At 40.2% G+C, this 15498-nt stretch overlaps 1 protein-coding gene across 1 annotated transcript; it reads right to left on the bottom strand.

The window, feature by feature from the left end:
* Positions 1-7599: 7599 nt before the first annotated feature.
* Positions 7600-8918, bottom strand: LOC141342256 (trypsin-1-like). Its single transcript, XM_073846665.1, has 6 exons — positions 8814-8918; positions 8582-8732; positions 8248-8498; positions 8012-8148; positions 7822-7923; positions 7600-7732 (listed from the first exon to the last, which is right to left on the bottom strand). Exons 1-6 carry the CDS (start codon positions 8851-8853, stop codon positions 7685-7687), a joined length of 729 nt encoding a protein of 242 aa, XP_073702766.1. The 5' UTR covers positions 8854-8918; the 3' UTR covers positions 7600-7684.
* Between the last annotated feature and the right edge of the window lie 6580 nt (positions 8919-15498).

A 15498-nucleotide genomic window follows, 5' to 3' on the forward strand; every position in this document is an offset into this window, starting at 1 on the left:
GGCTCTCCGGTGTTGGTAAGTCATTCACAAGCAGGAGGTGGTTTCGGTGCAATGTTCTGATCTTTCGCTCATCATTTTCAGGATGCACTTTGTATACAAAGTTATCACCTAATTGCTCCTTCACAACATAAATGGTAGGCTCCCAATAAGAGCGCAGCTTTCCAGGGCCACCTCTCTGACTCAAATTCCTCACCAAGACACGATCTCCAGGTCTTAAAATGATACAGCTGGCTTTCTGATCGTAGTATTCTTTATTGCGCAGACTCCTCTGCTTGCTACTCTGTGCTGCAATCCTATATGCTTCAGTCATCCGATCTGCCCAGCGCTTAGCATATTCACGTGGAGTGATGAATCCATCTTCCTGCACCAGCCCAAACAATAAGTCAACGGGGAGTCGTGGATGACGACCATACATTAGGTAGAAGGGAGAGTATCCCGTTGACTCATGTTTGGTGCAATTGTAGGCGTGGATCGCCTTCGGCAGATGTTCCTTCCAGCTTTGCTTGTCCTTTTCAGTCAGCGTCCGTAACATCTGGAGCAAAGTTCGGTTCAGTCTCTCTACAGGATTACCTTGGGGGTGGTATGGGGTAGTCCTGGAGCGACCCACCCCAGAGAGCTTCTGCAGGGTGTGGAAGAGGTAGTTCTCAAACTCACGCCCCTGGTCATGGTGTAGCTTTGCGGGGAACCCGAAACGAGGTATGAAGTCGTTGAATATTTTCTCGGCTGCAGTCTTCCCAGATTTGTTCCTGGTAGGATAGGCCTGAGCAAATCTGGTGAAGTGGTCGATTACCATAAGAATATATTCATACCCCCCGCGACTGGCCTCTAGGTGCAAGTAATCAATACACACCAATTCCAGGGGTGCGCTTGAGGTGATTCCTCCCATTGGTGCATGCTGATGCGTCACAGGCTGTTTCTGTGTTATACATGGACACTGGCGTGTCACATACTCCTCCACACTCCTCCGCATCCCAGGCCAGTAGAACCTCTCTCGAGCCAACTGCAATACTTTTTCTGTCCCGACATGACTCATGTGGTTATGCAGCTGCTGAAGGACCATCTGCCGATACTTTGCAGGCAGTACCAGTTGACGTCTTTGTGTCGTTCTCCTATACAGGATGTTGTTTTCTAGGACCAGCTTGTGCCATTCCCTCAGCAACTTCATTGTGTCACTAGCTACCATTTGCCGAACATCAGGGGTCACCGTTTTACCAGCTTCCTTCAATTCAACTACTGGCCCGATCACCAGATCCTCCCGCTGTGCTCTACTCAATTCATCAGGACTGATGGCTGGTGTGAACTGGTCATGGAGTGTGACTGTGTCAGCCGCTCTCAAGTTTAGAGCTGCCACCCAGGCTACATCGCTATTCTTGGACATCATGTTACCCTCCCATGTTGCTTGGATGACACTTTGTGACAGGCCCTCTGTGCACTCACTGATGTATCGGTCCATGTCCAGGGGACAACGTGACAACATGTCGGCATCATTGTTACTCTTGCCGGGGGGCGGTATTTGATCTCAAATCGGAAATCTGCAAGTTCCCCCACCCAACGATAACCAGCTGCATTTAACTTTGCTGAACTCATCACGTAGGTGAGAGGGTTATTGTCAGTATAAATTGTAAAGTACGGAGCATAGAAGAGGTAGTCGCGAAACTTTTCGCACACAGCCCACTTTAGTGCGAGAAATTCCAGCTTACCGGAATGGAGTCGGTAGTTTTTCTCAGCAGGCGACAATGTCCTCGAGCCATAGGCAATGACCCGTAATCTTCCTTCCTGCCTCTGATAAAGCACTCCTCCTAATCCTTGCTCTGAAGCATCGGTGTGCAGTACAAACGGTGCATCGAAGTCAGGGTATGCAAGCACAGGTGGGTTGGTAAGGGCATCAATGAGTGTGTCCAAGCTCTGCTGGTGTTCAGCTTTCCACACAACCGGATGTCGAGAGGGCAGCTGCGGGCTCCTCTTCCTTTCCTTCTTCCTTCCTACTTGTGATGAAGTTTCTGCTGGGTTGGCCTGAAGCAGCTCATAAATAGGTTTAGCTAACCTAGCAAAATCTTGAATGTAACTTCTGTAATAACTCAGGAAGCCCACAAGACGGCGAACTTCTCCAACGTTTTGAGGTGTTTTGTCACGGAGTACCCTCACAGCCTCCAGATCTTTTGGATCCACTCTTACTCCATCTGCTGACACAAGACGACCCAGGTACCGGACCTCTTGCTTAAACAACTCACACTTAGTTGGACGCAGCTTGACTCCATGCTGCCGGAGGACCCTAAACACAACTCGCAATTTCTCTACATGCTCTTCAAAGGATTTGGCAAAGCAGAGAACATCATCCAAGTAGGGCAGGCAACACTCATCACAGATGGAATCTAACGTTTCTTCCATACTCCGCTGAAAAGCGGCGGGGGCATTCGATAGGCCAAAGGGTACCCTTACCCATTCAAATAGGCCCCAAGGAGTCACAAATGCTGTCAAATGCCTCGACCCTTCGGCCATAAACCCCTGGTGATAAGCCTTTCCCTGATCGAGTATGGAGAACCAGCGATAACCACCCAAGGTGTTCATGAGATCCTGGATTCTGGGTAGGGGATGACGATCGGGAACAGTCTTCCTGTTAAGCTGTCGGTAGTCTATACATAGTCGTAGTGTGCCATTTTTTTTTTCGGACGCACACTACTGGAGCAGCATAGGGTGAACGAGATTTCACTATCCAACCCTTGGCCAGCAAGTCCTGAACATACTCCTTAACTTCTTTTAAGAGTGGCTTGGGTATAGAAGTATAAGCCTTCTGCACAGGGATATCATCCTTCAAGCTCAGTGTCATCTGTAGGCTGGGGATGTTTCCAATGTCATTCTCATTATGAGCAAACACAGCTGACTCTTCATAAAGAAGTTGTCTCACAACTGCTTGATCACTTGATTTCAGGTGACTCAAGTCTACAGGAGGATGCCACTGTGTGTCGCCATCCTCTGGCTGTGCTAGCTGGGGTGAAGTAGTTCCATGTGAGTCAACTTGATCTGTCTGGATAATCTTAGCAATAGCTGCTATTTCCCCAAGTATGGCTCTTTTAGGAATGGTCACGTCATGCTTAGTGTGATTCCCAACTGGCACTCTTATATATGACTGTCCCCTTTTGTGAACCTCAATTAGTCCTTCTCCAAGGTCAAGATTTGCTAGTGGTGGGGTCTCACTTGGCTCAAACAGAACTGTGGGGTCAGACGTGTTGAAGTTAGGAGGTACCCTACATTTTACATTGGCGACCTGACCAGGCCGAATAGTGACACCTTGCGACCCTACCCTCACCCGAGCTGTGTCTGCATATACTTTATCTGCACGAATGAAGCCAACTGACACTTCAACTAGGTCATCTTGGGTATCTCCAGTGCTACTCATCAGGGAATGCAAGGTAGTAAGAACGCCTGCTTTATCTCTCGGTTCTGTGATTAACTCTGAGATCACATTAAACCCCAACAGAGGTCTCTCCAACTGTAGCTGACTGACCAGAAAGGGGACTTGAATAGAGTAGCGAGTGCCCTCATGTCCCGGTAAGCTTACTGTAGCTTCGACCCACCCACTAAATGGAATTACTTCCCCATTGATAGCGAACACTTCCAGACCAGCACTGGGTCCCACTATTTCAGATAAGGGGCGAACCTCATGTGTTGGTAGGTACTCTTTCCTCCAGTGTTGATCGATGATGCTCACCTGTGCTCCAGTGTCGAGAAGCATGTTTACTCGATGACCTTCAATTTCTCCTTCCAGTAGACACTTTTTCCCAACAAACTGGACAGTCTTTTCTCCTGTGTCCTCAGGTTGTCTTTTTTGTGGTTTTCTGGCAGTACTACCCATGTGACTCCATAAACCAGCATTAACTGTATAGTTACGGCAGGGTGACCCTGAATCGGGGACTGCTGTCTCTGGTGTACTTTTTGGCCTTAAGTTAGGTGCTGATCTTTTTTGTCTGTTCAAGCAGCCAACAGCCCGGTGACCCTCCCCGCCACAAAAGAAACAGTGGCTGCAAGTCTCCTCTTTCCCCTGTTTAATGCAGTTAGGACAACCTGGCTTTCTCCGCTTTTCCGGTGCTCTAGCCATGCATTGACAATGCTGTTCTTTCTCCTTAGCCTGTTGCAGTGAATTGACTACATTTGTCAGTGCTTCTACTTGGGTGATAAGCTTGCGAATTTCTTTATCAGTCTGCTCAGTAGTCACAGATGCTGCCTTAATTTCTGAAACCCCTTCAACCTGGGCGCTTCGAGCATGAGTGGATTTAGGTCTTGGCAGTGACTGCAGCCGTCGCTGTCTCTCCTCCTCCTCACTTGTAACCTTTACAAGCTGTCTGAGAAGCATGTCATCAGTTACATCTCCTGTAGCAACGAGCTGTTTGAACTCACGACGAAACTCACCATGCTTGGGCCCCAAACCTTGGCAAACCGTGTGGAGAAATACCTCTTGTATGGTCTTAGCATCATACCTTATATCAGCAGTGCTGTGCTTGGAAGCAAACTGAATCTTTTGTTTAAGTCCAATAGCACGATAAAGAAACTGCTGTGGGTTTTCGTTTTCTCCTTGGCGAGCACACATCAAATTTTGGAACAGCTCAGTGCTACTCTTATCACCTAAGTGAGACTGTAGCAACCCTTTCAACTCTTGTACCGTCAAATCTTCTTTCTCCATTAACATCTCCTTGAAGTGACCAGGTTTAGTGATTTTCAGTACCCCTCTGATGATTTCACTCTCACTGAAATGTTCGTGTAGACCTTCTTCAATTTGTCGGCATAAGTTGTTGAAGCTAATCTCAGAGGTAGAGTCACCTATCTGGCCTCCGTGCACTTTAAACTCTCTCCGTGAGAGATATGGAAGTTCTCTTCTAGCCATCTGGTCATCGGTACTGCGGGAGGGAGGGTAAGTCTGGAAAGGAAGTGGGAGACAGCTGGATTGTGGGGACATAACATTGGGATTTGTAGCTTGAATCTTTCGGCCAAGCTCCTCGTACATCTTCAACATCTGTTGATACTCAGTGTCTGCTGTGTACATGTGGGGATGGCTGGTATGTGTGTTTGTGTCAGATGTTGTGTGATCAGAATGACCCTGAGCTTCCCCTGTACTCATGTCGTGAGTTTTATTTTTTGTGCTGCTACATACTGGGACTGCGTAATTTTTGAAATTTTATCCCTTAGATCTAATAGCACCGCCATTCCCTCATCTTCCCTTCCCATCAGGCTTTTACAGCACAAAAACCCACTTACAAAATCAAAACATCCCTCTTCATCCCACAGTTCTACTTGTGATTCTTCCCTTTCGTCGATTTGTTCAATGTTTTTAGCGATAAGGAAGAGTTCATCAGCAGGCAGTTCACATAGTGCTTTCCTGATCTCCCTCACCAGGTTTCTTCTCTCTTTTGCCATCGTACCGACCTCCGAACCACTGTTAGCGACAATCAAACAACAGCAAGGATTCCAGTCAGGGATCCACGGCAAGCTGGTCTTCGGATTCTTTCAGATGAGCTCCACTCCTCCAGCAGGTGGCGCTAATCCCGGACGAGCCCCCAAGAACTGTAGCGGGTACAGGACGTCTGCATCAGCTAACAGTTAAGCGTTCCCAGCAATCTGTGAAATGGTGGAATAAACACAGGACAATGATGTGCGTGTGATCATCTCTTGTATTGCTGGGTTATCACTCACTATTTTCCAAAATGCTCACATCAGTGCAACTGCAAACATCATAACATGCATTATGTACTATACATTGCCTCTTTATGTGAATGTTCACTGTTTCAGTCTCTTTACAAAGTATTTACAAAGCATTTCCATGAAGATCTGTCCATTAGCCAATCACTGTGTTACTCATTTGCATATTCATATTTTTAAAGTAAACTAAACATTAGAGGAACTGATATATGAACATATCTAAACATATTCACCTTCAGTATTCAATATTACAGAGCATACATCTCTTCCAATCGCGGATTAACATCGCGAATTCAGTTAATGCTTAAACATGTAAAACTTTACCAAAACAAATCAATCTAAAGCACTTGACATGCACAAACATGTATTCTACGAGATTCATACAGATTGACACCTTAAACAGTTGACTAACCTGTGAAATGGTGGAATAAACACAGGACAATGATGTGCGTGTGATCATCTCTTGTATTGCTGGGTTATAACCAGCAGCCCAGCAAATGCCTTGAAACACACCGCACTCCCACAGCGCCCTCTATTGGTCTAGTGGAACCACCATTCCCTTAATACATTTATACATGTAGAAATAATATTAGTGTCTTCAATTGTGAAGAACCAACAATTGGGGCATCACACTTACAATTTGTCTTTCTCATTTTTTTTTCATCTTTTATAATCTCCTTTCTAAAAAAGCCTACCACGTATATTAAATGTATTACAAATTTACATGTAATGCAGGGATTCCCAAACCTTTTTGTCAGGCAAACCTCTTTCGCCTAGTGTGTTTACTTGAAGTACCCCCTGAGAAGTTCTGGTAATAAATGAATAATTAGGTTAATAATTAAGTATTTACATCATTACAGCTCTCTGACGTTAATGGTCACATGACATGCATGGTCACATGATTGTTGTTATTTTAAAATTATTTATGTTACTTTTACATTTGTATGATTTATCAAGTTAAAAAGAACAGTATTAATTCAAAATATAAATATTTTCTAACAATGTAAATCTATGCTATCATTTTTTTATTAATTTAACACATGCTTGGTGAATAAAAGTATTATTTCTTTAAAAAAAAAAAAAGAATACAAATTTACTGACCCCAAACTTTTTAACTGTAGTGTCTATTTTAAATAAATACCATTCTTTTTTAACTTTTTATTCATCAAAGAATCCTGAAAAAAAACTATCACAGGTTCCAAAAATATTAAGCAACACAACTGTTTCCAGCACTGATAATAAATCAGTATATTAGATTAATTTCTGAAGGATCATGTGACACTGAATGCTGAAGTAATGATGCTGAAAAATTCAGCTTTGATCACAGAAATAAATGAGATTTTTAATGTATATTAGATTTTTTTTTTACATTGTAATAATATTTCACAATATAAGCTTTTTTCTGTATTTTTGATCAAATAAACGAAGCCTTGATGAGCATTAGAAACTTATTTAAAATATATATAAAAAATCTTACTGATCCCAAACTTTTAACCGGCAGTGTAGATCAAGTGTAAGTCTGATTATATTATCTAAAATGTGTATGTAATTGATTTTGTTACTAACTGCATTTTGTCATATACTTTTATACTCAGTAATGGTGTACAGTCTGTAAGTAATCTACCCAGCACTGCTAACAAAATATCAGTAACGATATTTGCTTGTCTTTAACATTTCCTTTGTTGGACATAGAAATTCATGTTTCCCAATGCCTTTTTGATAGAATGACTGTCTTCCTTCATCAACTACCCATCTGTATTCTTTTTTTAAAGTAATATTAAAGACTCAACTTTGCCTTCTGTTAAATGACATAGGCACCTTGCTGTGTGTTGTTTTGGTGAGTAATGTTTGCTAAGAGCATCATAAATGTAGGCCTGTTAAAGTACTTAAAACATTTTATTCAGTATTTATTGACAAATATGAATGAACAACTTGGAGAAAGCAGAATATTTTTAAATGCTTTGTCAGAGGAGATCTAGAGGCTGTATGTGATTTAGTTGCTCCTCATGGTGTCGGCAATCCATTGGCTGAACATGCACACCTTGAAAAAAAGAGAATTAATAAAAGTTATGTATACATCATATTAAACCAAACATATTATTTGGAACAATTATTAAACAACTATATTACCTTGGCATAAACACCAGGATGATTCTTCTCAGCACAGCCATAACCCCAGGACACAATACCATGCAGCTGACCATTGCAGACCACAGGACCACCAGAGTCACCCTGAAGAAGAGAAACATAACAACTGGTTATTATTTAAATAGTCTCAATTAATATTCATGCAACAATGCTATTTCTTGTTATCCTCTACCTGACAAGAGTCCTTTCCTCCCTCCAGGTATCCAGCGCAGAACATGGTATCGGTGATCATGCCAGGGTAGGAGTTGTTGCAGTCGCTGTCGGACAGGATGGGGATCTCCAGACACTGGAGCTTGTTGGAGTCAGCAGCTACAAAGAATTGAATGCAGTAGCAATGGATATGAAGTCAACCAAAGTGCTATGAACATGAAGTGTGAAGGAAATGACATCATGAATCCTGACACTTACTGGAGCTCATGGTGTTTCCCCAGCCAGTAACACTGCACTTGGTGCCAGCGGAGGCACAGCGACTAGGCAGAGCCACAGGCTGCACATACTGATTGAGGGAAGCGGGCTTGCTAAGCTTGATCAGCATGATGTCACTGTCTAGGTTCCAAGAGTTGTAGTTGGGGTGGCGGATGACCTTGTCAGAGGAGATGAACTGCTCAGATCCCTCATTAATTACAATGTTGTGCTCGCCCAAACGGACCTCAATACGTCTGAAAGACAAAGTCCAATACTGTTCACAACTGAAGAAACCAATGGGCCGATACATGAACTACTCTGTGAAGACATCACTTACGACTTGTAGCAGTGAGCAGCAGACACAACCCAGTTCTCGTTGACCAGAGAGCCACCGCAGAAGTGGTAGCCAGCGTTCAGAGACACCTGCCAGGGCTGGGAATAGGGTGTGCACTCATACCCACCAACAATCTTGTCATCATCCAGAGCAACTACACAAATGAGACAGTATTGTCAGTATATTGATGATTGATCATAATTGCTGTAAATCAGTAAATGGAGTCTCTACTCACAGGCAGCTCCAAGGAGCACCAGGAACACCAAAGACCTCATGGCTGCTGACTGAACCTGTTCGATGAAGGTCTTGCTCCTCACTCACAGTATTTATAGGACTGTCAACCTATTAATCATGCCTAAGTGGTCTGCCATTGACCAATCAGCTCCAAAAGACTTATCTGAAGTATACACTATCATTGTGTTTCCATGAAAAGATACAGTTATATCTTGATTACTTGAATGTTAGAAAAATGTATGTTAGGGCTGCATTTGCACTCTGATGTAATCCAGTTTACAGAAAATATATAGTAACAAGATATATAGTTTTATGCATATATTTTCAAAGGTAAAATGTTTATGTTATAAGTTCAAACCATAAAGTCAAAACCCAACAGTGAAAAGCCACCTGCAATACAGATTTGTTCAAATTCTGAGGAACAAATTAGAGAACAAAATTACATTTTCAAAACAAGTGTATAGATTCAACTTAATGTATATTTTTTCACACATTCGGGGAAATCCAGCAGTTGTGCTGCTGAATATGTACATTTTAGGCTTTGTGACCTTGACAAGAAGTTTCCAACATTAAACAGTAGTTTTCAACAGCTGTTCATCTTCTCACCAAGTTTTGGATCTATACGTGTCTATACATTCAATGTAAATTTGGGTGTGCCTATTTTTTTCTATTCAGTAATCGCATTTCTGAAAGCAGTACACAGTTTATAGTTACAGTATAAAAATATTTATCTCAAGTGGATGATGAATAATGACATGTTCATCTTTATCCCAGTCTTTTCAGTAATCTTGAGCCCAAATGGAGAAAAACTCATTTGAACTAAAGCTTTTAGAATTGTAAGGAAAAACAGTATGTCCAGCTCAAAACGCTGCCTTGGCAGAGCATATTTGCAAACTCATAGAAAATAACCAAAACAATCCAAAGTTTTTATTTAGCACAGCAGCTAGATTGACAATTCATCAGACTTCACCCAAGCTAAATATTCCCACTAATCAAATAGATAGCATCAGAAATACAATAACAAATGTAGAATCTACAGCGTCTTTTAATTTAGCTTCATTCAGACAAGAAGAGCTAAATAAACTTATCACTGCATCTAAACCAAAACATGTTTATTAGATCCTGTAGTTGTTGCCAATAGCAGAAGAACCACTTCTCAATATCATTTGTTATCTCTAGGCCACGTCCCAAAACCCATTAAGATGGCGGTTATTGAAAAGTTAATAATTTATTAAATCATACACATGTAAAATAATAGAAATCATTTTAAAATAACAACAATCAAAATAAATAATTTACTAAAAAATATATTTTTTAATTTGATTACCTGCATGTCATGTGACCATATTAACTAACATCAGAGAGCTGTAAACATGTAAATACTTAATTATTAACTAAATTATTAATTTATTACCATACAATGTCAGGGGGTACTTCAAGTAAATACATTAGGTGAAAGAGGTTTGGCTGACAAAATGGTTTGGGAATCCCTGCATTACAATTTGTGCATTTTAATATGTTTGAAAGACAAAAACCTTCTAAAGACACAGTTATACATGATTAAATAATGTGAAAATTAAAATAAATATGAATGTGTTCATCAGCTGATGCAATGTTTACATTTTGAGAAAAAACCTTTTGAAATGTTATTTATAAATCCAATGATGTGTAACCTCTCAATTTCTTTTGTAATTATAGTCACCTGACTAGTAGCTGCAACTGCTCTTTGTGTGAATGTTCACAAAACCTTTCTGAATGTAGTTATATGGTAAGCTATTTTAGAAAGGAAATTTTAAAAGATGTAAAAGAAGAATACTTCGAATTCATAAAAAATAATGTAATCAATAAAAAGTAACTTTAATCAGATTATGAGTATTTTAAAATGTAATATAATCTATTTTACATAATCCAGATTACATGTTACTGTTTGTTAGCATTTATAGAAATTGTCAGTTGTCTTCGTAAAACATATTCAACAATTCTGTAACTATAAAATATTTTTCATGAAAATATTTGCGAGGTTCATCTAAATAACAACTGAAGAAAGAAAAGCTGTCTTAATTGGAATTTAGCTTTAATGATTCCTCAAGTGTAATGTCACAAAGATCGCCTCCACAGCTCCCTCTTTCGGGCATCAGAGGGCTCCACCAGAGGAGTACTGACTATTTCGGACTCTCACTACATTTCCCATCAGCCCCGTACCTGGCACTGAACCTTCACACACACCTGACACTCGTTAACCTGGACTATTTAAGCAACTCCCACACAAGTATACCTCCCGAAGTCTTGTTTCCTCGGTGAACAACTCCAACCGTTTATTTCTGTTTCTCGTCTTTGACTCCTCGCTGCTTTCCCCTGGACTTGCCCTGAATCTGGTTTTGTGATTGTTTGATGTCTTTCCCTGGACTATAGCTCTGATTCTGATACTGTTATGGTTTGCTGTCTGCCCTGACTGTCTGTCTGTTTATTGTCAATGATTCTGTCTGCTCTGCTCCATTGTATCTGTGTGTTTGACCCTTGCCTCTGACAATCTCTGCTAAATGAATAAATGTAAAATAAATAAATGTTGTATATAATGTATAGGTTTATATTTAACGCAGGTCGATTTTACATTGAGATAGCCCAGAACATGTAAATAAACTGCAGTGATAATGGATATTTTACAAATAAAACCTTCATACGGTGGCCGAGAGAGGCCAACGCGCTGCAAACAAGAAAACACATGCAAACAGAAAAAATCGACAACAAATTAAGAAAATATCTTCATCAGTTTGACAACACGGGCGCTGCAAATCCTCGCAACGCAAACACAAATACGGAAACGCGCTGCAAATTCTCACAACACAACCAAACTCAGAAACGCGCTGCGAACACACGAAGGCGCTGCAAACTAACAAACGTGCTGCATATAGCAAGGTCCACAACGGAAATGTTTCAGGGGGACCTCAAAAAGTGACGAACTCATCTGGGACCTGATTATTTATATCACTATCACCTTTAAGTGATACTATATACTATCACTAAAAGGTGATAGTTCACCGATAACACCTCTACTCTGACCAACGGGATGCACTTTTTTCCAGGGGTTTCAGTACAGCGCAATCGATACTGCGTCACCAGGCAGGCATGGCCTATTTGAGAATTTGCATAGGTCACCGATCATGCGCAGTTAGGGAAAAGCCATTTGCTTCAGATACCTCCACTATTGCAGGGATTTCGTGCACTTCATATTCATATACAGTATCTTGAAATACCTGTCCACGTTCGCAGGGGTTTCGTGCACTTCATATTTATATTCATATACAGTATCTTGAAATACCTGTCCACGTTCGCAGGGGTTTCGTGCACTTCATATTTATATTCATATACAGTGTCTTGAAATACCTGTCCGCTATCACAGGGGTTTCGTGCCCTTCATATTTATATTCATATACAGTATCTTGAAATACCTGTACACGTTCGCAGGGGTTTCGTGCACTTCATATTTATCAGTGTCTTGAAATACCTGTCCACGGTCGCAGGGGTTTTGTGCCAGATACACTTAATATTTATATTCATATAGTGTCTTGAAATACCTGTCCACGATCGCAGGGGTTTCGTGCACTTCATATTTATATTTATATACTGTCTTGAAATACCTGTCCACGATCGCAGGGGTTTCGTGCACTTCATATTTATATTCATATACAGTGTCTTGAAATACCTGTCCGCTATCACAGGGGTTTCGTGCCCTTCATATTTATATTCACATACAGTATCATGAAACACCTGTCCAAGATCGCAGGGGTTTCATATTTATATTCATATACAGTATCATGAAATACCTTTCCACCATCGCAGGGGTTTCATATTTATATTCATATACAGTATCATGAAATACCTTTCCACCATCGCAGGGGTTTCATATTTATATTCATATACAGTATCATGAAATACCTTTCCACCATCGCAGGGGTTTCATATTTATATTCATATACAGTATCATGAAACACCTGTCCAAGATCGCAGGGGTTTCATATTTATATTCATATACAGTATCATGAAATACCTTTCCACCATCGCAGGGGTTTCATATTTATATTCATATACAGTATCATGAAATACCTTTCCACCATCGCAGGGGTTTCATATTTATATTCATATACAGTATCATGAAATACCTTTCCACCATCGCAGGGGTTTCATATTTATATTCATATACAGTATCATGAAATACCTTTCCACGATCGCAGGGGTTTCATATTTATATTCATATACAGTATCATGAAATACCTTTCCACCATCGCAGGGGTTTCATATTTATATTCATATACAGTATCATGAAATACCTTTCCACGATCGCAGGGGTTTCATATTTATATTCATATACAGTATCATGAAATACCTGTCCACAATCGCAGGGGTTTCGTGCCCTTCATATTTATATTCATATACAGTGTCTTGAAATACCTTTCGTACCCTTCATATTCATATACAGTATCATGAAATACCTTTCCACAATCGCAGGGGTTTCATATTTATATTCATATACAGTATCATGAAATACCTTTCCACCATCGCAGGGGTTTCATATTTATATTCATATACAGTATCATGAAATACCTTTCCACGATCGCAGGGGTTTCATATTTATATTCATATACAGTATCATGAAATACCTTTCCACGATCGCAGGGGTTTCATATTTATATTCATATACAGTATCATGAAACACCTGTCCAAGATCGCAGGGGTTTCATATTTATATTCATATACAGTATCATGAAATACCTTTCCACCATCGCAGGGGTTTCATATTTATATTCATATACAGTATCATGAAATACCTTTCCACCATCGCAGGGGTTTCATATTTATATTCATATACAGTATCATGAAATACCTTTCCACCATCGCAGGGGTTTCATATTTATATTCATATACAGTATCATGAAATACCTGTCCACAATCGCAGGGGTTTCGTGCCCTTCATATTTATATTCATATACAGTATCATGAAATACCTTTCCACCATCGCAGGGGTTTCATATTTATATTCATATACAGTATCATGAAATACCTTTCCACCATCGCAGGGGTTTCATATTTATATTCATATACAGTATCATGAAACACCTGTCCAAGATCGCAGGGGTTTCATATTTATATTCATATACAGTATCATGAAATACCTTTCCACCATCGCAGGGGTTTCATATTTATATTCATATACAGTATCATGAAATACCTTTCCACCATCGCAGGGGTTTCATATTTATATTCATATACAGTATCATGAAATACCTTTCCACGATCGCAGGGGTTTCATATTTATATTCATATACAGTATCATGAAATACCTTTCCACCATCGCAGGGGTTTCATATTTATATTCATATACAGTATCATGAAATACCTTTCCACGATCGCAGGGGTTTCATATTTATATTCATATACAGTATCATGAAATACCTGTCCACAATCGCAGGGGTTTCGTGCCCTTCATATTTATATTCATATACAGTGTCTTGAAATACCTTTCGTACCCTTCATATTCATATACAGTATCATGAAATACCTTTCCACAATCGCAGGGGTTTCATATTTATATTCATATACAGTATCATGAAATACCTTTCCACCATCGCAGGGGTTTCATATTTATATTCATATACAGTATCATGAAATACCTTTCCACGATCGCAGGGGTTTCATATTTATATTCATATACAGTATCATGAAATACCTTTCCACGATCGCAGGGGTTTCATATTTATATTCATATACAGTATCATGAAATACCTGTCCACAATCGCAGGGGTTTCGTGCCCTTCATATATTCATATACAGTGTCTTGAATAAACGTTACCTGTCCACGATACCGTTGTAAACCATGATTAATTTTCGTAAATAGACGCTACACGTTTTACATTTCTATAACGGCTGTTTATTTGTTTTCGAAAATCGTTTAAATGTAAGATTTTAAAACATAAAAATAACCTGTATGTCTGTGTTGTCCTTCATTATCCATCAGCGCTGATCCTAGGTTTTGAAATGCCCGCGCAAAAAAACTGACTTACTGCGCATGATCGGTGACCTCTCTTAATAATTTTTTTTTTTAGAAAGGGGCGTTTTCCCAATGCCCCCAGAGACGCCCATTTTACGTTGTGGTAATGAAACCCCTGGAATTTAGTGGCTGTGTCCAAATTCAGGGTCTGCATCCTCCTTAGGATCCTTCCTACCAGGTTGAAGGAGGAGGGGTTCTCCGAAGACCGCAAAACCTGGAAGTAGGTGTCAGTGAATTTGGACAGCCTACACTTCTTTCAGTTCCCTCCCTTCCCCGTTGCTCATATCCTGTCGCCTAGCAACCGTGACAGCGCTAAGCAAGAAGTAAGGTTATCTGTACTGCACAAAACAAAATAACTACTCTTTCATCCCTAAAAGCGTTAAAAACATCTTCAATCACTAACAAGAAATTAGCTGTGTGTAAGGGGATATTCACACAGGCAGTAAGAAAGAAGCTAGTTTACGAAAGTGATGTTTTTTAACATATATACACACAAATGTAAAAAAAAAAAGCTTAACGCTAAAACCAAAGGCCTAACTAGACAACCGCTGTAAAAAAATATTTTTTGAAACGCCAGTTTTTTTAAAACTTCCATCATTACTACCGCTTGCTTCGTCCGCCATTATTTGAAAATTCTGGA

This window comes from Garra rufa, chromosome 9 (assembly GCF_049309525.1).
Source record: "Garra rufa chromosome 9, GarRuf1.0, whole genome shotgun sequence".
Classification (NCBI taxonomy): Eukaryota; Metazoa; Chordata; class Actinopteri; order Cypriniformes; family Cyprinidae; genus Garra; species Garra rufa.

Bases quoted from the DNA above. Each gene is read 5' to 3' on its own strand.
- LOC141342256 (XM_073846665.1), bottom strand. From the start codon at position 8,853: ATGAGGTCTTTGGTGTTCCTGGTGCTCCTTGGAGCTGCCT. The intron at 8,733-8,813 runs GTGAGTAGAGAC...TCATTTGTGTAG, and splicing joins GGTGCTCCTTGGAGCTGCCT to TTGCTCTGGATGATGACAAG. The intron at 8,499-8,581 runs GTAAGTGATGTC...TTTGTCTTTCAG, and splicing joins GCTGCTCACTGCTACAAGTC to ACGTATTGAGGTCCGTTTGG.